This window comes from Myiozetetes cayanensis, unplaced genomic scaffold (genome assembly GCF_022539395.1).
Source record: "Myiozetetes cayanensis isolate MyiCay16 unplaced genomic scaffold, myiCay2020 scf3, whole genome shotgun sequence".
Classification (NCBI taxonomy): Eukaryota; Metazoa; Chordata; class Aves; order Passeriformes; family Tyrannidae; genus Myiozetetes; species Myiozetetes cayanensis.
Genome location: NW_026087521.1, coordinates 45,152,362 through 45,173,672, shown reverse-complemented (window position 1 = coordinate 45,173,672; position 21,311 = coordinate 45,152,362). Strand labels below are relative to the sequence as shown.

At 38.2% G+C, this 21,311-nt stretch overlaps 1 protein-coding gene across 5 annotated transcripts in view; it reads left to right on the top strand.

Moving 5' to 3' along the window:
* TMCC3 (transmembrane and coiled-coil domain family 3) overlaps window positions 1-21,311 on the top strand; it is a 152,331-nt gene that overhangs the window by 124,941 nt on the left and 6,079 nt on the right. For all 5 annotated transcript variants that reach the window (XM_050325409.1, XM_050325410.1, XM_050325412.1 and 2 more), the window contains exons 2-3: window positions 16,074-16,972; window positions 18,481-18,616. In XM_050325409.1, coding sequence (XP_050181366.1) covers window positions 16,074-16,972; window positions 18,481-18,616 — 1,035 coding nt within the window. The remainder of the gene's footprint in view (window positions 1-16,073; window positions 16,973-18,480; window positions 18,617-21,311) is intronic.

Below are 21,311 nucleotides of genomic sequence, written 5' to 3'. Positions count from 1 at the left end.
TTGCCTGGTTGTAGAGACAAACTTTTAAAATCTGAATTTGCAGAGCAGATCAGTCAAAGAAGTGACTTGTCATTTGCTGTTTCCATTGGTGGAGGAGGTCAGAGTTGCTTGCCAGTCATGTTTGCATGGAAGGCTTTTTCCTGTGTAAATCACTGCAACTCATTAAAGTTTCCCAAAGCATTTACTGAATGTGTGCCAATCTAAAGACTTCCTCTCTAGCTGAAATAGAATAGAATATAAGACATTTAGGCCATTTTGAGTTGCTGAAATATTAAGTAATCTTGTTTTTAGTTTATTCCCTGCTTCCCCCCTCCCCAAACTATTATTTTATTATAAGAAGTGTTAAGTCTACAGGAGCTGATTTTAAAAATAAATTTCATTCCAAATGTAGTGCAAATAGTAAGTACTTTTCTCAGCACTGAAAAACAGCTGATTCTGTGGAACCAAAATCTGAACTGTAACTAGGTGGTATGTGTTATGCTCCTGTGTACAGAAGGGACACCTCTGACTTGTTTCTTACAGTTGCTTACGTGCAGGCAGACTGCTTTGATTGTAATATATATACCAGGAACCAGGGGGCATAAGCTGAGGTAGCTTTCTTTGCAGCTTGCGTTATACTGTCTGGGACAACCCTCTATTTCTCTGAACTCAAAGTTATATCAGGAAGAGCTTCTTGATGCAGCAACTAAGACAAATTGTTCTGGGAAGGGGCTCTTTGAAATTTAACATTACCACTCTCCATTTGGCTCCTGAATTTTTTATGGCCGTGGCCATAGTTGAAAAACTTGGATATATGTTTTGGAATTTTCAGTAAGGTAATGGGTAAAAACATTCCTTAGAAATAATAGAATTGAAGTCAAGCCTTCGTGGTTGAGCAAAGAGCAGTAGCTGAAGGAAGAGCAGGACTTGCTTGAGAAACTGTTGGCACTATTGCCTTGTGAAAGAACTGTAGAGTGATTTTTGTATTTCTCAAATGTGTCAAGTTACTGACTACAGAAAGTGAGAGTATTTGTTAGTCTTTTTCTCTAGGAAGAGTATCTGGAAAATGATTTTTCAACATGTAACACAGTATAGAATATTAACTCACTGTGTGGAAGTTGTAATTAGGCTAGCATCATTTGGCTAGTCTCATGGAAGGCTTTTTTTTGAGAGTTAGCAGTAGATATAGATCTTCCTGTATACATCTGCTTGTTGAGGCCTCTGGAAACCTGATTGATCAATGTTAGTTTATTCGGGTTAAAATTGTTCCAATCACACGACCAAGAGAGAGATAAAGGGAAAAAAATATTTAGACGGTTTTCTAATGCCTTGATCAAAATGAATACTGTGTTTTGGGTTTTGTTTTGCTTTTCCACTTTCATACATATGAGGTCTCTTGTGTTTGGTGTTAGGTTGTTTGCTACAGCATTCTGGAGCCTGTAGCCAAGCACAGCTCCCTGCTCAGGTACAGAGCTCTGGCTCAGTGCAGAGCCAGTAACCATGGTTTGTCTCCAAGGACGGGACAACTCCTATCTGCTTCCTTTCCCACTGAACTCCGCTTTGTTCCTTTTTATCTGTGCTGTTGCTATGACTGAGTATGGTAATATGTTTATAAATCTTTTACACTGAAGCCAACCATGTGATAAAGCATATCCTCTTGATTGTCTGAATAGAAACCTAAGAGGGAGGAAAAAAATAATTAATTTAGAAAGTTCAAAGGAGAGAGATGCAGGCAGTCAGGCTAGGAGCAGAATATTGATTGCAGCTTCATGCTATGCTAATCGAATCATATTGGTGAATAGGCTGCTAACATCACCACAACTCTAAAAATAGAAAAACTTAATATGAGTTTAATATGTAGGAACTAGCATAAAAAGAGAATTGACCAGTAGCAATGTTTGTGCTTTTGAGAAACCCTGTACCTTTAGCTTGAATGTAAGCTCAACACATGCCATTTTTTGTTGATAATTTTTTAAAAACACTCTGAATTAAAATTACAAGCTGCTTTAAAAACATCAGGTTTATTACCATATATTATAAAATCTAATATGGAGTAATAAAATTATATGGGAAGCTTCTGTATCCTTCTTTAAATTGTTCTGTTGTGCTGTAATGGCCAAAGAACATGGGGAACAAACTTACTTAAGTTGGGCAGCCTTTGCTTCATAGAAAAAAAGTTATAAGGAGGCAAGAGCAACTCTCTGACCCATCCCATTGGCTTGATAGAGGCTCTCCCAATTCTCTGTGCTTAGGCAAGGGGGGCAGAGACTTTTAATAAGCTGAAAAATTACTCTTAAGAATGCTCTGAAACATCATCTATTGTTTTTATACGCTTGGCACAGAAGTTGATTGGTGAAGTTTGTGGGAATTGTAAGTCGTGGATTGTAAGTGTGTGACAACCTGACCAAGCAGAAAAGCAATAGGCTGTGCTCCTGTTTCAGAAGTGCTGTCCTGGTCTGGCTAATGTGGATTATGGCTGTATGAGAATCTGAAATGAGCTTAATGAAGTTTCTGTTAGATGTAATATGAATAACTTCTATTACTGTGTCTGCTTAGACCATATAGATCATAGCTTTATGTTTCTTCACAGCACATGAAGCTTGCCAGCAATGCTGAAAGAGATTCTTGGGTAAAACAGAGGTCTATATTAATATCCAACTTGAAAATTTTGGGGTTTATCATATGTATTTATACCAGTTGACTTACTGATCACTATGGATTTAATAATGGATGCTACTTAAGATGTAGCAAAATCTATTCTATCTTAAGAGTGTATGTTATTAATTAAGCAGTATTATCAGCTGCTGTGTCAAGTATTCATTCAAATTTAAATGTATGGATTTCATAAAATCATGTGCTTTGGTGTTCACAGTATCTGTGATGTAATCTGTGATGTAATCTGTGATGTAATCTGTGATGTAATCTGTGATGTAATCACATATTTGTGTGATGTAATATAAACTATCACTATTATTTAAAATGAAAAGTTGTTCTGAGATAGTCTTAACAGTCTTATAGAAGGAGACTAAGCAACACTAATGCACAGATTGGCAGTTTCTCTAAATCTTGGCAAGTACCGTACCAGGTGAAAAATATCCAAGATAAAAAACATGCTGAAACTGATTTAATATTAAAAGATGCAGTTGATAGTATTAGATGAGCAAAAGCAACAAGAGAAGAAGAAAGATACAAGAAAGAAAAGTCTACAAACTTAGAGTATGAATAAGCATGTAACCATCACCAGTCCTGGCTCACCATGGAGGTCCCAGATGATTGGAAGCTGGCTAATGAGACGCCCATCCACAAGAGGGGACGGAAGAAGAACTTAGGAAATTACAGGCTTGTCAGCCCAACCTCGGTGCCGGGCGAGGTTATGGAGCAGATCATCCTGAGTGCAATCACAAAGCACCTACAGGATGGACAAGGGATCAGACCCAGCCAGCACGGGTTTAAGAAGGGCAGGTCCTGTCTGACCAACCTGATCTCCTTTTATGATCAGGTGACCCGCCTGGTGGATGAGGGGAAGGCTGTGGATGTGTCTATCTGGACTTCAGCAAAGCCTTTGACACTGTCTCCCATAATATACTCCTGGAAAAGCTGCAGCCCACGGCTTGGACAGGGGCACTCTGTGCTGGGTTAAGAACTGGTTGAAGGGCCAGGTCCAGAAAGTGCTGGTGAACGGGGCTGCATCCAGCTGGCAGCCGGTCACCAGTGGTGTCCCCCAGGGATCAGTGCTGGGCCCAGTCCTGTTTAACATCTTTATAGATGATGTGGATGAGGGGATTGAGTGTACCATTAGCAAATTTGCAGATGACACCAAGTTGGGGGGTTGTCAATCTGCTGGAGAGTAGGAGGGCTCTGTAGACAGGCCTGTACAGGCTGAGTAAGTGGGCTGAACCCAATGGTACCATGTTTAACAAGACCAAGTGCTGGGTCCTGCACTTTGGCCACAACAACTCCCTGAAGTGCTACAGGCTGGAGACAGAGTGGCTGGAGAACGACCAGGCAGAGAGAGACCTGGGGGTTCTAATCAACAGGTAGCTGAACATGAGCCAGCAGTTTACCCAGGTGGCCAAGAAGGCCAATGGCATCCTGGCCTGGATCAGGAACAGTGTGGCCAGCAGGTGATTCTGCCCCTGTACTCAGCACTGGTGAGACCACACCTTGAGTTTTGTGTCCAGTTCTGGACCCCTCAGTTCAGGAAGGATATTGAGGTGCTGGAGCAGGTCCAGAGAAGGCCAGTGAGGGTGGTGAAGGGACTGGCGCACAAGTCCTATGAGGAGAGGCTGAGGGAGCTGGGGTTGTTTAGCCTGGAGAAGAGGAGGCTCAGGGGAGACCTCATCACTCTCTACAACTACCAGAAAGGAGGTTGTAGCCAGGTGGGGGTTGTTCTCTTCTCCCAGGCAATCAGCAGTAGGACAAGAGGGCATGGTTTAAGCTCTGCCAGGGGAGGTTTAGGTTAGACATTAGGAAGAAATTCCTTACAGGGTGATCAGACATTGGAATGGGCTGCCCAGGGAGGTGGTGGAGTCACCGTCCCTGCAGGTATTTAAGAAGAGACTGGATGTGGCACTGAGTGCCATGGTCTAGTTGGCAGGGTGGTGTTGGGTCATGGGTTGGACTTGGTGATCTCAGAGGTCTTTTCCAACCTGGTTGATTCTGTGATTCTATCATTGTAAATACTGTTTCTCTAGCAAGCTATACTTGTTTTTATTTATGTAAAATTGAATATACTACAATATTCTAATGACAATATTAAGGTTTCCATCTCCACAAAGTCTCAGTTTGAATAGCCGGTGGTTCTCAATGAGATGAACTGACAAATTTTGTATTTAGAGTCTAACTTGTGGCGTCTGATCATGTAAACATTTTGCTCAAGTAAACCACTATGAACTTTAATCATGTTTCAACAAATATTTGAAGAATAATTTTATAATTTCCTGAGAGACATTATCACTGTGAAACATTGTTAGTATTGCCCTAGTCAATTAAATAAATAATCTCTGTGACACCATCACATCCTTTGGAGTGCTAGGACAAAACATCCTAATTATTCTTAATGATGCTGAGATCCAAATTAAATTGTGACTCTAAAAAAAAAAAAAAATTATAAAGGCTTTAATCCTCCTGTCTTCGTAGGCAGAGCTTTAACAAAACCAAAAAACAGGAAAGGCCTTGAGTGTGAAGGGCATGGGTCTAAAACACTTATCCAAAGGAAAGAAAATGCAGTAAAAGCAATACAGGCTGCAAAGCCATCTCTGCTTGCCACTTTCTAATGTGACTCTTACTGTTGCTGGTGCATTACTGGTGTTGCCTTTTTCGCCCTGCTGTCTCCTGTGATACTTCTTGACCAGATCTGTGCTACATTGAATGCAATTTTGCATAAACATATTAGTGAAGCAAATAAGTTGCATCACTTTGGTCTATAATATTTTATCTGTCCTCTCAGTTGCGATATCTAAGATAAGCGGGTTTAGTTTCACTGCATTAAATTACTTTTATATTAGCAACATGGGTTTAGCAGATTAAGGAAGATCAAGTTGAACACAGTTTTTTCCTTCTGAATCTAATCTCTTCTAAGCAACTTAATGTGCTGTGCAACTGTACAGTTTCTGAGCACTTTCCAGTTGCCTGCTAAACAAAGTCACTACTGTTTCTTGCTTGTGATTCTCATCTTGCAGTCCTGCATTTGAGAATGGGTTTTGTGTTGGATGGCAAAGAGAGAGGAGTGGGGTTTTGTTTGGTTGGTTTTGGTCTATTTATTTAGTTTTTAAGCACTGAATTTGTGAGTAGATTTTATGGATAATACACATTCTCCAATGTATTTATACTACATGAAGAGATGTGCCCTGTAGTTAAAGTAGAAGGCAGTGAGCTTTGTAATGAGCTTTTGGTATCAGCAGGAGTTCCTTTCACAGGAGTTCATATTACCCTTGACATTTTAGTTCTGGCCAAACAGAAATAATGTATTTTCTGTTTGCAAATGTCTTTGAGGGGAAAAGTCTGCTTTCTCTTGCTAGTACTATCCTGGCAATACATAATGGTTACTACTCAAGCATCTTCAAGATTACATTAGAGGATTCATACCATACTGTAAAAATTTAGTGAATCCTCATTAAAGGCAGTTGTTTAAAAACAGTTTATTTCTTTATCTGTTAAACTTAAAGAAATTGTAATTTAACACTTTTGTTACAAGTAATATGGAGACAGAAGTATAATTTAATCTAGTTTGTCTTCCAAAATAATCTGAATTGCTTTCTCTAGGTAATTTAGTTTAAATTTCACTAACTGGGGAAGTGTGTTCTTCAAATAGAAATAGTTTTAAGACTAGATAAAAATTTTGCTGTAGGGTTTTATTACTCTCTGTTTGGGTGAATCTCTGATTTTCTTTTCAGTTAGACAAGCCTTTTGCATTTTGAGTTTTTAATTAATTGATGTTATCATATTGACTTGTGGAAGTTATCTACAACAGAGTTTCTTTTATGGTTGAGATATTTGTGTAATGTGTATTAGTGTTTTATAAGTGTATGGTGTATAAAAAATTTGAAAGAAAAAGAAAAAAAAAGGAGCAAAAATGGAGCACAAAGATGACTCATGACTAGGTAAAAATAGCGGATTATTTCAGTTCAATCACATTGATACAACAGTCTTGGCTGAACTTGGTTCAGAGAGAATAGACTGACAAAAAAGTTTTTTTCATTTTTTCTTTTCTTTTTTTTTTTTAAACAAACCTACAATCTCTTATAGGAATGATTCACGCCAATACAAACTCATGAATGTTTTAAAACATTATTTGAGAAACTGTTCAGAATTGTGTGCACACACAAAATGTTTCTGGAAAGCACACAAAGCATTAGCCGAAATAGTGCCCGCTCTGATGGGTTGCTATTATGTGCACATGGAGCTCTTCAGAAAGGAGGATGCAGGGACATCTGCTTGTAGGGGTGCACTCATCTTCAAAATATGTTCTATTCTGTCTTTTTACTGGAAAAGTTATCTTTTTTTTTTTTTATGTGAATTCATATTTAGTTGTAACTATTTGAATTCATTGCTAGGGTGTGACCTTAAAATACCATGCCAAGAGCAGGTTCTCCAGAAGGTGCACATCAGTTGAAACACTGTATGTATATGAGATTTGCTGTAGATTAGTACTTGCTCATAATAACAATAATTTTATGCATATTTTAAAAATATATTTTTTGGAAACATACCTTTATATGTGTCTATTTATATAAATAACAAGATAGTAAACATACAAGTAATATTTGAAGATGGAATAAGGAGAACTATAGATTGGTTCATACTGGAAAGCATCACCTGTGACCCAGTTTAGTAACACAGACACAGCAGCAGAAAACGTTTTTGCTTTTCAAAACAATGTTATTTATATTAACCCAGGGGACAACATTTCATTTTATTCCAGGAGAAAGATATGCAAGGAGTATGGCCTGAGCAGGAAACTGTAATTGTATTGCCTAATGCTTTATATTGCCCCTCCAGTAAAAAGAAAGGAAAATATTTTCGATATTTTAAAAATAAATTTAAATAAGACAATGCTTTAAAGTTGGGTTGCTGTGATCTTCGGGAGGTAGAGGATTAAATCCATTGAATCTGCAGAGAATTTTGGTACTTAATGCACTGCAGTTATGTTTCCTCCAGAGTTAATTCAGAGCTGTGTTAATCATTTATGTATATTGGCTTAAAATACCATTATTGCAACAGTGGTCTTGAGTGACAAATGACCTGTATAATAATGCATCTATGTCATTCAAGTTTGAATTGTCCTTATTTTGCCCAATGAAATAAGTTGGATTTTTTAAATTATTTTTTAATAAAAGCAATTTAAAAGTGTGGGGGTTTTTTAAGTAGGCTTTAAAACAAAACCTTTCATCTCTCCTTTCTTTCTTTTCTGGGCCTCTCTTATTTTCTTTTTTTTTTTTGGTTTCTTTTGGTTTGTGTAGATCATGAGGTATAGCCAAAGTTTTTGATTTTCAGTGGCTCAATCTTCATTCAGTTCTCTGAATGAAAAGCCTTTTTGCTTTCTGTGGTATTAGCTACAAATACAAGCCTTGGATATCATGTGTGGAGCAAAAAAACATACTCATATGTGTAATGTGGCAAACAGTGAAAGTGTACTTGTGTATATAAATAAAGGTTTAATAAAGTAAAGTTGCCTTGTTAAGAGATGTACTAATTATTGTGGAGAGGTAAATAAGCTCCTTAGTCATGTAATGTAGTGAAGCAGGACCTATCTTTTGATTAGACCTTCATATAAAAAAATGAACTGCAAGTCCTGTGTGAAGGCAGAACTGCTGATGTAACAGGCATTTATTTTTGAGATTTTACTTTGTCATCTCAGTGTGGAGAGAAGCAGGGAGGGAAAGGAAGAAGCAAGCAGACTCCTTTAAATAAGCGTCTCAGTTCATGTACAGGACAAGATGTGATTGTTTATATGCTCAGGATGTGCTGCTGAAGAAATAACGCAAATGAAAAGATCCTATGCATGATGGGGCTATTGTTCTCTTGTTTATAAACAGAATTTTTGCAGTGGTTTAAACAAACAAAGTCGCCAAGTCTTGAGTCATTTGCCTATGATGGCCAGTCTATCTGGATTTAAAGTGTTTTATCTCTGAATGGTGGTACTTTCAAAATTCCCTGCTACTGTAAAGTCTTAATGTTCCTGTTACTGAAAAGGTTTTATGGAAGCCTTGCCAGCTCAAAGCAGTAAAAAGTCATGAATTAGACTAAAATCAGCATTAGGCTGTGGGGTTGGTTTTTGTAGGTCTGTAAATTATGTATTTAAAATATTCTTAACATTTCTCTATTTTGGGGCAAGAAGGACTTGGTTGGTTGTTGACTATTAAGTAAGATGAGGGAGTTATTTCTCTGTAACTGAGGGCAAGAAAGTTAGTACTGTTCCCTGGAAGTCTCTTGTATGATTGTACAGTTCCAGGAGCTGAGATTTCAGGAAATGCTTAGACAATCTGAATAGCAATGGAATTAAGAGTTGACTGTGAAACAGAAAGAAAGAACCAAGTGGAGGGAGCAAGTGATCTGTTGTAACTATCAGTGTGGAGTAGTTTATGATGAGAAGGTAGACAATGCAGTGATGTGAAGAAAAACACACTCTAAATCACAAGTGGTAGGAAATCAGAAGCATATTTTATAATTGTGAGAAGTGATTAGTCATAGCAGGGATGTTGCTGGCTTTTTATCAAATTCTCATTCATGGGAAAGGATTTAATGATTTGAAAGGTATAGCAGCTGGCTTTTCACAGAGTATTGAAAATTTCATTCTTGCCGTCTATTCAAACGTTTTATGAAAAGGAAGCTTATTACTGAATGGGAGGGGAAGAAAATCCATAAAAGCTGGGAAGGGGGAAGGGAGAGCATTTATTAGAAACACTAAAAGTGAATTGAACGATTAATCTAGAAGAGATACAGAATGTCTTGCACTACTCTTCAAAAGTATTTCACCCCCACACTGTTTCATCGTGGTTGTGCTTTAGGGGGTTTGTGTCAGGTGAAAGGCTCTCTCCTTCAGTGGGAGTAGGAGTGCATGGTTGCAGGCTTCCCATAAGCTCCGCTCAGTGGAACCACCCATTTAGCACCTGAGGCTCCCAACTATTTCCTTATATTACTATGGAAACCTGAGACAGAAGGAACATACACATGAAAGTGACATTTATTTTGATTTGAGTTAGAAGAGGGTATTTTATTGACTCGTTTTTAATTAATGATGCTTATCTAAAGAGCAGGACTGATGTAAAGCAAAATAATTTACCAAGGGGTGTGGAATCTACCTCTTACCCACTTAAGGAACTTAAGTTTAGTAAATCTGAGTATTAGTTCACTGTTGTATTGGACAGTGATTTTTTTTTTCACATGACTGCTGGACAGTAAATGGAAAGTAACTTGCTTACTTTTATAGAGGTGTATTTTCACTGTCTAGGCACAGAAATTGTTTGTATTGGGACTGGTTTTTGCTTATGTCAGTTTTATACTGCTGAACAGTTTGAGACAGGACTAAAAGTTGAGAATGTGAGTGGTGACACTATCACTGACTTTCCAGTGGATGTTGTTGGGTTTTGAAGGAACCGGTGTTAGCAATGAAGCAGAAAACTGCCTCTTCCCCCTATTGTTCTCTTCTCCCATTGATTTAATCTGAAATAGTACCATATTTAAATACTTATTTACACACAAGCCATAACCTAGATAATTTAGCCTTAGCTCACTCCTTTAACTAGAAATTAGAGAAAAGGTTATTTCTGGAATACTTACAGCTTTAATGTTTAAGGTTTTTTGTGGGGTTTTTTGGTTGTTGTTTTGTTGTTGTTGTTGTGTTTTTGGTAGGTGATAGAGGAATTGTTGATGATAAAAGAATCACCTTCTGTGTTATTTGACTCTATCAGCATTTGCCAGGTGGTCTCAGAAAATCACCCTGAATCTCCCATTTCCCCACTAAAAGGTAGAAACAGGGTCTGCTGTCCTTCTCCATTTCTATACTCTCCAACTTCTGCATGATTATTAGCATGATGTTCTGAGTGTAGGTACTTCTAGATATTACTATAAAGCAGCTCTTTAAAAATATTTCTTGACAAAAAAGAGAATTGCTCCTGATTATTTTTCTTGCTATTGCTATATTCTAAAAGCTTTAAAGCTGCCTTAATCCTATTTTGTATGCTCCTTATGGGATTCTTTCTTTAAGCATTCATCAGATACCTGTCCACAACTCTTTCCAAATAGACTTAGATTGTTGTAACTTTTTGTTTAGCTTGCACAGCTGTGTCTGGTGATAGTAGTGAAGTTGTTTGGAGAAAGAAGAAGACAGAACCACTTGCAAACTGAGCCTATTTAAATGTGTAGATCACTTTGTTTTCATGGTTTGCTTCTGTTAGTGAGGCAACCCAGAGGTGTTTGCTTTCTGAAGCCTGGTGCATATATGCAAGTCAATGACTCTGTGTTTGTTGCAAATGCTTCTCTGTTATTTTTTTCATCTACTTTTTAAAAGAGTGTAAAAGAAATCTATGAAATAAACGGTAGAGTTCAGTTTGATACCTGAACATAGCTGGCTTATCTCTTAAGTGTTAGGGGAGAGCCATTGACGCAGTCAGTGGAATACAGGAAGTGATTCATCTGAGCAGCCATGAGATATGGGCTGCACTAGGCTGGGCTGCATGCTCTCTGTGCTCTATTCACTATGGATTTTTTTCTCCCAAATGGATCCCACCCAGAATCTTTGGGGAAGAAGTAACCTCCTAGGTCTGCTTAGTATTTTCCAACAAGAGGACATGATGGCCAATCTGCACAGACTGTTAAGCATGATATTCTCACCAGTTCAGCAGATCCTGCCAATGTGAAATCCCTTTCCAACAATCTTGCCTGTGGCATTGGGGCACATGGGTCCTTTAGTGCTCTGGGCTCATTGTTAGCAGGGCCTGCAAATCTGACCTTTGTCTGCTTTTGCAGACAGTTAAGTGAGAAAACATGTGGATCATTATGATGCCAGTGAAATCCTTATCCTTCTGTGACTGAGTTTTCTGATTACTTTTGTGCTCTGAGTGCTTCTCTATGAATGACAGGCTACCTTTTATGCAGCCCTCCACTTACCATTTAAGACAGAGAGAAAACCCACCAATTCATGCAGAATGAAGGGTTTTTAGGAGTGACCCATATTCATTTCACCAGGCAGTTATTCTGCTATCCCTTTTGAAGCTCTGGACTTTGGCTTGGAATGGGTTTCATGAACAGCATGGCCATGCATCCAGGAATCTGTTTGATTGGAAAGGGGATTGGGGCTTTACCACTGAGAGTTACCTATCTAGTCATCTGTGGCACCTGACTGATACAGGCAGGGAGCCTGAATTGCTTTACTCCTAAATTGCTGTTCTTACTCCTAAATAACTATTCTTAAAAGGTAGTATTTCAGCAGCACAAACATTACTATTAGTTCTCAACTGGGTTGTAGCAAAGTGCATATGTGAACTGCCCCATAAAGTGCAGTGGTCTCTCTCCAAGCTCCAGGTTTCTTCTTTCATGCTGACATCAGCTGTGGCTATCCCAGTTCCCAGTTTTTTCCTAGAAGACAGATCCCAGGCACATTTCTAGTATCTTCTCAGACTGTGAGCTAGTGCTATCCTCCTGGTGGTACCATTTGTCTCAGGACTGCTGCCTTTCATCTACTGCTAATCCCCTGCTCCCTAATAATTATTGTCATAGGAGAGATGTATGATGATTCTTTCTGCTTTAAGTGCTTCTCACCTCTGAAAAGATGGCTGGTCTATTTTAACTGTTGGGGCTGCTACTGTATGTATATTTTTTTATATTCTGTATGTATATTTTTTTGTCTTGGTAACCACAATGAAAATCTTAAAAAAATAAAAATAAAAAAGAAAATCAGTCTCTCAGCATTTTTATTATTGAGAGCTTGGTGGTTCTCTCAGACACTGGGTGACCCAGGAGTCACAAAAAGAACAGTGACGTGGATGGCATTCATCATTGCTTCCCATAGCACAGCTGGAAGAGCACTCACACAGTTTGAGGGAGATGTGCATTCAATCTCCTGCATGTGGGAGGATTTCAGACCACATCACAGGAGAGTGCGCCAGTCCCTGCAGGGATGAGGAAGCATCTCGGGACTCCTACTGACAGTCTTCTGCTCAGTATAAAGAACTAGGCAGGATACAGCAGGAAATGCAAGCTAATTATTCTCATGTCAAGATGAGGCCGTTGCAGCAAGAAGGATTTGGGGTAGGATTTGGAGACGGAAAGCTGATATCTTGGGATAGCATTAGAGTTGAGCTATAAAGCAATCACGAATGGATCTTTGCAAGACCGTTCTACCTCATCAAGGTAGAAGAAAGATGACAGGCCACTTGTTTAGAGATACCTGAGTCCTCCAGTGTCTGCTTGCTACTGATTTAAAATGACCAAACCAAACAAACCCAAAAACTTAAACCCCACAAAAACCAACCAACCAGCCCCTTTCCACCAAAAAAACCACCCCAACAACCCACCCCACCCACCAACAAAAAGGTGCATTATGTCAACAGAGAATTTCAAGAGCCTCTGTTTCTTGACCCAGCTTTGCAAAATGATGGCAAGAGGACACCTGCCATTTTGTCCAAATACAATCAGATAGAGAAATGTATTGGTTATAATTCTTCCATACCCTTGGTGATCTCTCAATCCAGTAAGTAAAAAACCCTACTGCTAGCAGTGTTTTGCAATTTTAAACACAATTATTTTCTAAAGTTTACTGAATTTGAACTGACCTTATGATTGGTTTTACTCATGTCAGGAGCAGATTTGCTACATGCTAACTGGTTTCCTCGTTTCCAAAAGCAAGGCAGCTTTTAGCAGATGTATTCCCTCAGTGCTATTGTTCTTTTTATCTCTATTGCTGTTTTGGCCTTGGAGTTTCAGGAAGGCACAGAAGGCTGACCAATAGAGACTCAAGTGAGGGAGAGGACATAAGAGGGAAGGGATCTGATTTGGGCTTGTATCCAATTATTACAATACATTTTTAGACTATTTTGTACTAAGGAAGTAAACACTTACTGCTGTGTAAAGGTTAGAGATAGACCCACCCATTCTTGGAAGTATGTACAGCTTGTCCTGAGTGACATCAGTGATGGATCTTTCTCGTGTGTGTATACAATGCAGTGACTTATTACAGTATCATTTTGTGCCAAAGATTATTCAAAAATGTTTTAGGTTGTTTCAGTAAACTATTGTTTTATACTGAGCTGTTTGTCTGTACTGAATTTGTCTAGATCCCGATAGTCCATTTACATAAATATGTGCAATATGGGGTAGAGATCTGGTATCTAAACTTTTCAGCTATTTACCTTTATTGTTTTTCTTTGCTGTCTGAGCCTTTGGAAAGTTACAAGTGTCCAATATCAAACTATTTTTGCTTATATTAGAGGCATTTTTTAGCTACTGCAACAGTATTATGAGTGTTATCATGTTAAAAAGTAACACTTGTGGGTTTTGCAGTCTTTATATTAGATATCACCGTGAATATAGAATGCCATCTATGTGTGTCATATCTGTGCAAATACTAAAATACTAAGATGTCAACAATAAAGTAGATTTTCTGCAACACATGTGTGATTAGTGATATTAAATAATATAAAAATTTGATATATTTATAAAATATATTTTTACTTCTTTTTAATAATTAAAGTGCAGATCTGTTAGGCTACAGCACTGGTTTATTCCTTTGAATAGAGTCTGAGTCTTAAAGGTCATCATTAACCAATATTCTCCAGAAGAAATTGTCAGTTCCAGAACTCTTTCAGTTTTCATTTTTCGTGTGTCTATTTTTCTGAGATATGGGTGAATATGAACTTTTATGTTACCTGGTTTATGCCCTGAGCGGTGCAGTAGCAAAAGAAAAAGCAAGAAAAATACTCCACTGTAATCCTTGGTAATCTATAAGGAAAAGAATATAAAGTAGGAGAAATAGAGATGATCTTGTCTCTGAAATGGTCTGGTGCAGATCCAGATTTATATCTGTGTTACCCCCTCTGTGTTTGTACCCCATCATGATAGGCACGGAGCTAGAATTGTTCTCCTGATCAGTCTCTGCAAGATGAATGTTATTAACAGTAGGACACCTTATCTGGTTACTGAGCTTGTGTTTTAAGGACAATATAAGAAACCTTGAGAGAATTTCCAGGAGAGCCATCCAAACTTTTCAAGGAGAACAAACCTTAAAACAATACTTAATGGTGGTCTTATGGTTTGGTTTGGTTTTGTTTTTTTAAGAAAAAGATTGAATGGTGATCACTGGACACATACACATGGGTCTGGCTTCATTGTCTTAGGTAGTATAGATAATAATAAACACTGTAATTGGAAATCAAACTTTTAACATAGTATCTCAGACATTTTGAAATGAAGAGTAGCTAAAGTGTTTCACAAATGCATCTTTAAATGATACTTTATTAAAGCTTCTGCCTTCTCTCTGCAATGGTCTTACCCGAGCAAATTGTATTGGTTCCCTCTGGTGTTAAAACCCTGAAAACCCATTATGGCTGGAGCATTTGTTGAGCAGTCTCTACAGGTGTAGCGTTGTGGCAGCTTTGTTGAAATGCACCTTGTATGTCACAGAGGCTAAACCAAGATTATAATAGGGATGAAGTTATTGTGGTTAGGTCATTCTTATGTCGTGCCTCTTCCATGACTTTGACCTCATTTAAGGAAACGCTTCTTATGTTTTGTATCAGGCTATCTTGCCTTTCTCTTGAGAAAGGTGAATAATCTGTTACATCAGTGTTGTAAACGAGTTGTTTAATTGTTTTTGTTGTGCTTCTGGAGGGCATTGTTAAGGTGTATGGATCCTATACCTGACTGAACGCAGTTTTCTTTCCTGAGTTTCTTTCTGTAAATCCCGCTCAGTGAATTTGCTATTAAGATAAACTTAGTTGTTGAGCATCTTCATCAAGCATGGAAAACCAAATACAGGCCAATTCTTTCTTCATGCTCTCTGCTTTAAAAGCTAGCAGCTGCTTGCAGATTGAAGCACATACTAAATTTCCAAGAGCTTTCAGCTAGTTATGCAAAAACTTTGAATTGTGAGAGGAATTTGAATGGGATGTATCAAAAAAGGCATTTACCCTGGGAAAATATACTGAACAGTATAGAGCTGTTGTAGAGGGAAAAATCTGCTTATGTCTTCATTAGTGTTTGATGATTTCTAAGACAAGAAATGGATTGATTATTAGTCATGATCTCTTCGAAACTCTTAATAATAAATAATATATTTAGGAGCCCTTCCTAACTAGGTGTTATTCTCATTTTATGAAAAACTGTGAACTATTCTGAAAAGCTCTATACGTGAATAATTTTCTCTCTAATTCATCTTGCTTCTATTTTAAGAGAGACAAGCAGTTCCTTGGGCTGCTTATTAACCTGTGGAAGTCAAGAAAAATGCTTCTTAATTTCAAGAAAAATTATTCTCTTTTGATACTGTAAACTACTTTATATTGTGTACTTGGTATAATTACACACAGAAAAGGAAACTGGAAGTTTGATTTTAAAAAATAGAATTCAAATTCCATTTATCTCTTTTTCTTTTCTCTCAGGTGGAAAGACATGACATGAATACCCTGAGTTTACCGCTTAACATTCGCCGTGGAGGTTCTGATACCAACCTGAACTTTGATGTACCAGATGGGGTCCTAGAGTTTCACAAAGTCAAACTGAGTGCAGATAGCTTAAAACAGAAAATCCTCAAGGTTACAGAGCAAATCAAGGTTGAACAAACAGCTCGAGATGGAAACGTGGCTGAGTATTTGAAACTGGTAAACAGTGCAGACAAGCAGCAGGCTGGGCGCATTAAACAAGTCTTTGAGAAAAAGAACCAGAAATCTGCCCACTCCATTGCCCAGCTGCAGAAAAAATTGGAACAGTATCACAAAAAGCTCAAGGACATTGAACAAAATGGATCTTCCAAAACTACCAAGGATACTTCCAAAGATAACCTGAAAGATATTCAACATGGAAAGTCTCGTACCACTGGGCATGGAGCAGAGAGCAGCAAGTCGGGTGTGCCGGGTGTATCTTTGACACCACCTGTCTTTGTTTTCAGCAAGTCTAGAGAGTTTGCCAACCTGATCAGAAACAAATTTGGTAGTGCAGACAACATTGCTCATCTCAAAAATACCCTGGATGAATTTCGGCCAGAAACGAGTTCCAGAACGTATGGGGGCAGTGCCACCATTGTTGCCAAACCGAAATATGTTAGTGATGATGAATGCTCAAGTGGGACCTCTGGATCAGCAGATAGTAACGGGAATACTTCCTTTAGTCCTGCTGTGGCAAGTGCCCTGGACAGCCAAGGAAAGCTTTCCATGATTTTGGAGGAACTAAGGGAAATCAAGGAGACACAGTCCCAATTAGCTGACGATATTGAGAATTTAAAAACACAATTTAAAAGAGACTATGGCTTTATTTCTCAGATGTTACAAGAGGAAAGATTTAGGTATTTTTATTTAACTGTTCTCTTGAAATTACTTTTGAACTGATATAGGAGCTATTTGGAAAGTGTGTGTATGTGCATGTGTGTGTGTGTGGGGGAGAGATATTTCAGAAGCAAGAGGAAAAAATAATTCCAATCAATATCTGGTACCAACATGTTCCACTCCTTCCAGTGACTGAAAATACACATAGAACATTAATATTTCCTATCAAAAATTATGTGGTGGTCCTTTGCTTTTTGTCAAAGGCTGGTCAGAAAACTCTCTCCTCTGTCATACTGTGAATTATGTGAATACTGTGTATAGGAGTATTCACTGCCACTTGTTTTGTAACTGTTGGAAGGATTCTCATCTGTTGTGACTCAAAAAGCTAATCAGTCTGTAGTGTAGCAGAACTGACTTACAGCTGATAAGTATACCCTTGATTCCTGATCCAAACACTTCTCACCTTGTCCAAATACTTCTCACACACATTGCTATCTTGTGGATGCAATGTCACCTTGTACCCTGGTGTAATACACAGCTGTGAGATGGTATTTTAAGTACTCCAGCACAACTTCCTTTTGCATTTGTTACTTGGCAATTAATTCCTTTATCATCTACTCTGAGAAGATATGTTCTACAGAGGACTTACACCTGCTGTACCTGTATCCCATTTGTCTTATCGCTTGTGACAGTCGATTCTTGAAGTCTTTACTATGCTAGTGGGCAGAAACTCCGTATAAAGTGCAATATTAAATGTTTCCCTTGTTTACAGCTCTTGACATACAAGGAAAGGCTTGGTATCACACGTAACATAAGGGAGGAAAGAACAATGGAAATGGCCTGGTGAACTCAGGACTTGGTTTGAGGGGAAGACAATGGCCTTTTCTGACAGCTAACTGCCATTAAGATCTTAAGCCTTCTACCATCCATTTCCACAGCAAGACAATTTTGCCTCCATTATTTTTGTGCTGACTGCAGTGTTTGCCTGTTTGTGTGTTAAATCAAATGACAAACTCACCAAAAAAATGTCTAGTTTCCTGATGATTTAGTTGAACTGATTTGCTGTGCAGACAAATGCCTGAACAGGCTGTACACAAATGGCAGGACCTTGCAGTTGTGTTTGAGAGAGAACATACTTTTCTTGTCAATACTGGCTAGCTGTTAACTGGCTCAAACTTACTTATGAAACCATATCTTCTTGTCTAAATGAAGAGTGAAAAATGGAAAAATGTGAGTTGAAGATCCTTAGGCACTGTTTATAGTTCATATAATTTTCCAGTGATGTACAAATATTTGCTTCTTAACACCCACTGCAAGCAACAAACACTGAAAAAAGACTTTCAGGTTGCTGAATAAATGCTTATGGAGAGTTTGCAAAGTTTTTACTGATTTCTTTATGTGTTTTGTAATGCTAGTCAGATTAATTCATAGTACACTGAAAAATTACCTTTTAAAATGTGTAATTGTTTTCATGATTTAGCATTTCTTGAATAGAAGGCACTAAACTTAGTCCTCTTTTCCTAATAAGATATGAAAGATTGGAGGACCAGTTAAATGACCTCACTGATCTTCATCAACATGAGACAGCAAACTTGAAACAAGAGCTAGCCAGCATAGAGGAGAAAGTGGCATATCAGGCATATGAGCGATCACGAGATGTTCAGGTAAGTTTTTCCTTACCATAAACTTCTAATATTTGGTGGAAGTCTTGTACCATGAAACACTTACATCTTTCTACATCTTTGTAAATAAGGAATCAGGGGAAAGATTTAAGCCCATCTTTTGTCTCTTTTACGGTGAAAACCCAGCATATTAAATCGATGTCAGTCTTCATTTGTTTCACTGGATTCAGAATTTTTTCTGCTGGAATTGATGATGTAGCCTGGGCAGACTTGTGGTTGAAGAATGGTCTGTTTTGATTTCTTGCACCAGAGGAGGAAGGAATTAAGTCTCCTTTTATTATGTAAAATACCACCTTTGACGATGCCCTAACATAAACTTCTTGTTCAGACATTCTCCAATAAGTAGTCTCATCACTGGCAGGGTTTATTATAAATTAAGCTTCAGGTAAAAAGTAGGAGAGCTAATTGATAAATAGACTTGTAGATTTGCTAGTTATAATTTAAGAGTTTTAAGCCATGATCACAACAACCCCTATAATTAAAACTGTAGAGTGTGTTCACCTTAGTGATCAGTTGTAGTTATGTCTGGCTTCAGTCAAGAGCCAGTAATAATGTCTACAAGTTTGTTCTGATGGCATGTAGCTACATACTTGAATATTTATATACAATATAAGCACTTACACAATGCATGATATTTCTACCTGAAGTCTGAGAAAGTGGTGAAAAATGGTGAAAACATTGTTATGCCTTACCTATTCATGAACAAATGAGGAATGCTCAAAGACTGTCTTTATATTGCCTCAGATGTTAAAAGAACATAAAACCTGTCCTGTATACCTCTGTGCTCACATTTCTAAACACAGAACCTGCAGGCAGGAGGATGATCACAGTTTCCTAACTGGTGTGAGAGTTAGGAAGCTCCAGGGAACAGGATGGGAAAAAGATGTACTAAATCTAAGCACATCATAGATTCCTTTGTAGGTTTGAAGAAGAAAGGTCTCTGATAGATTTAAAGAAAAGAGGACTCCTTTCTGTGAAGGTATCTTGAGGATGTAAAAACATGAGGCCTGAGCTGTCCGGTAGAAGGGCTATGAGCTGTTCACTAACTTGTTAGCAGAATCCTCGGGGGTGGGGGGAGGTCTCAGAGACTTTTAAAACTAATTGAAGTGCTACATTGATAAAACCTTGATTCTTTTATCTTTATACAGCATTGCCTATTTAAACCTGTCTCTTTGGTGGGGTTGGCAATTAAGCTAACATAGAGTGAAAGCATTTAAGCTGTGAATATTTTGAGTAACAACTCTGTCGCTAAAGGATGTGCAGATCATTTCTAAAGCCATGCTCAGCCTCTCAGTGAAGAGCTGCAGGTATCAATCAGGCTTTTGCAGCTGGACTTTCTCTAAAGCAGTACAAGATAATTTGATAATAACTTACAGTCAGAGTGGAAGAAGTACCAGGGAAGGTCTTCAGTGTGTAGTGGAGAGCATCCATGAACCATAAGGGACTGTGTGCCACCCATTAAGAACTGTCTTTATAAATATATATGTAGAACTAATTCCTAGAGCAGTGAAAGAAAGCAGTCTCGTGTAAGGTGCTGTGCCATGTGCTCTGCAGTGACCTTGGTGCCTGGCTGGTCACATGGTAAGCCAGTTCAACTTCCTAAAACAACAGAGAACTGACCCAGCAAGAGAAAGTTAATAACTCTCTGTGTGTTTATACAAGAGGTTTGGGTTGAAACAGCTTACTATGTCATCAGGTGAGCGCCCCTGCCAGTGCAAGGAAAATGTTTGGAGTTTGAGAGTGGGGAAAGAAGTAGGGATGCTGGAACATCAGTTTTCGCTTTCACACAGGGATAAAAGGTTATGTCAAATTGATCAATCTCGTTTAATTATAGCCTTCCACCATGGTACATAGTGGTGCCCAAATCCCAGCTCCAGCAAGAAGTGGCATTTTGGCAAATAAGAGAAGCAGTTGGAAATTTTTCTATGTTTCACTTTGGGAGGGCTTAAGTAGTGGGTTAGTGGCTTAGAACGCATTTTACTCAAAGACCACTTTTAATCCACCCTCAAGAAGAAGAGAAAGGCCTGCTCTCTTTGGAACAAATTGTGAAGAGGAATAGAGTATATGGAAGAGAATCCCATAAAAGCACCACCACAGGTTTTTCACTGTCTCCACTGTCCACTTGGCTATGGATCAATGAGCCTTCACACTGACAGAGGGAGAAGGTCAGATCTTACCGAGGACTCAAGCCCAACATTGTACAATGGGTGGCTTTGAGAGAAAAAAAAATGTAGCCCATAAAGGTGATGTAAAACAAATGTTACATGTTGCAAAGTAGATTTAATTAATATTGCAAACCCACCCTAATGTTTTGCATAGTATATACAAAGAAACTAATTTTGTTGCTGTTCTAACGCAGTGCTAGTTGCTATGGCAACATCTTTCCCAATACTTTATCTCATCAGTATATACAGCAAACATCTGTCATGAACATTAGAGTTATGATGCTTTTTCTCAAGCATGAAAAGAGTAAAAACTACATTGTGGACAGTGTTGTTAGACTTGATTATGCCTGAGCAGGCAGTGATACATTGATGCAGATATACATATGCACTTTTTAAAAAAAGTTCACAGTTCATTGAAATTTTAGCAGTGTATAATAAATTACACATCTAATCTATCTGATGGATGGCTCAGCAGCTAAAACATGAAGAAGTGTTGAATGGAAATACAGCTG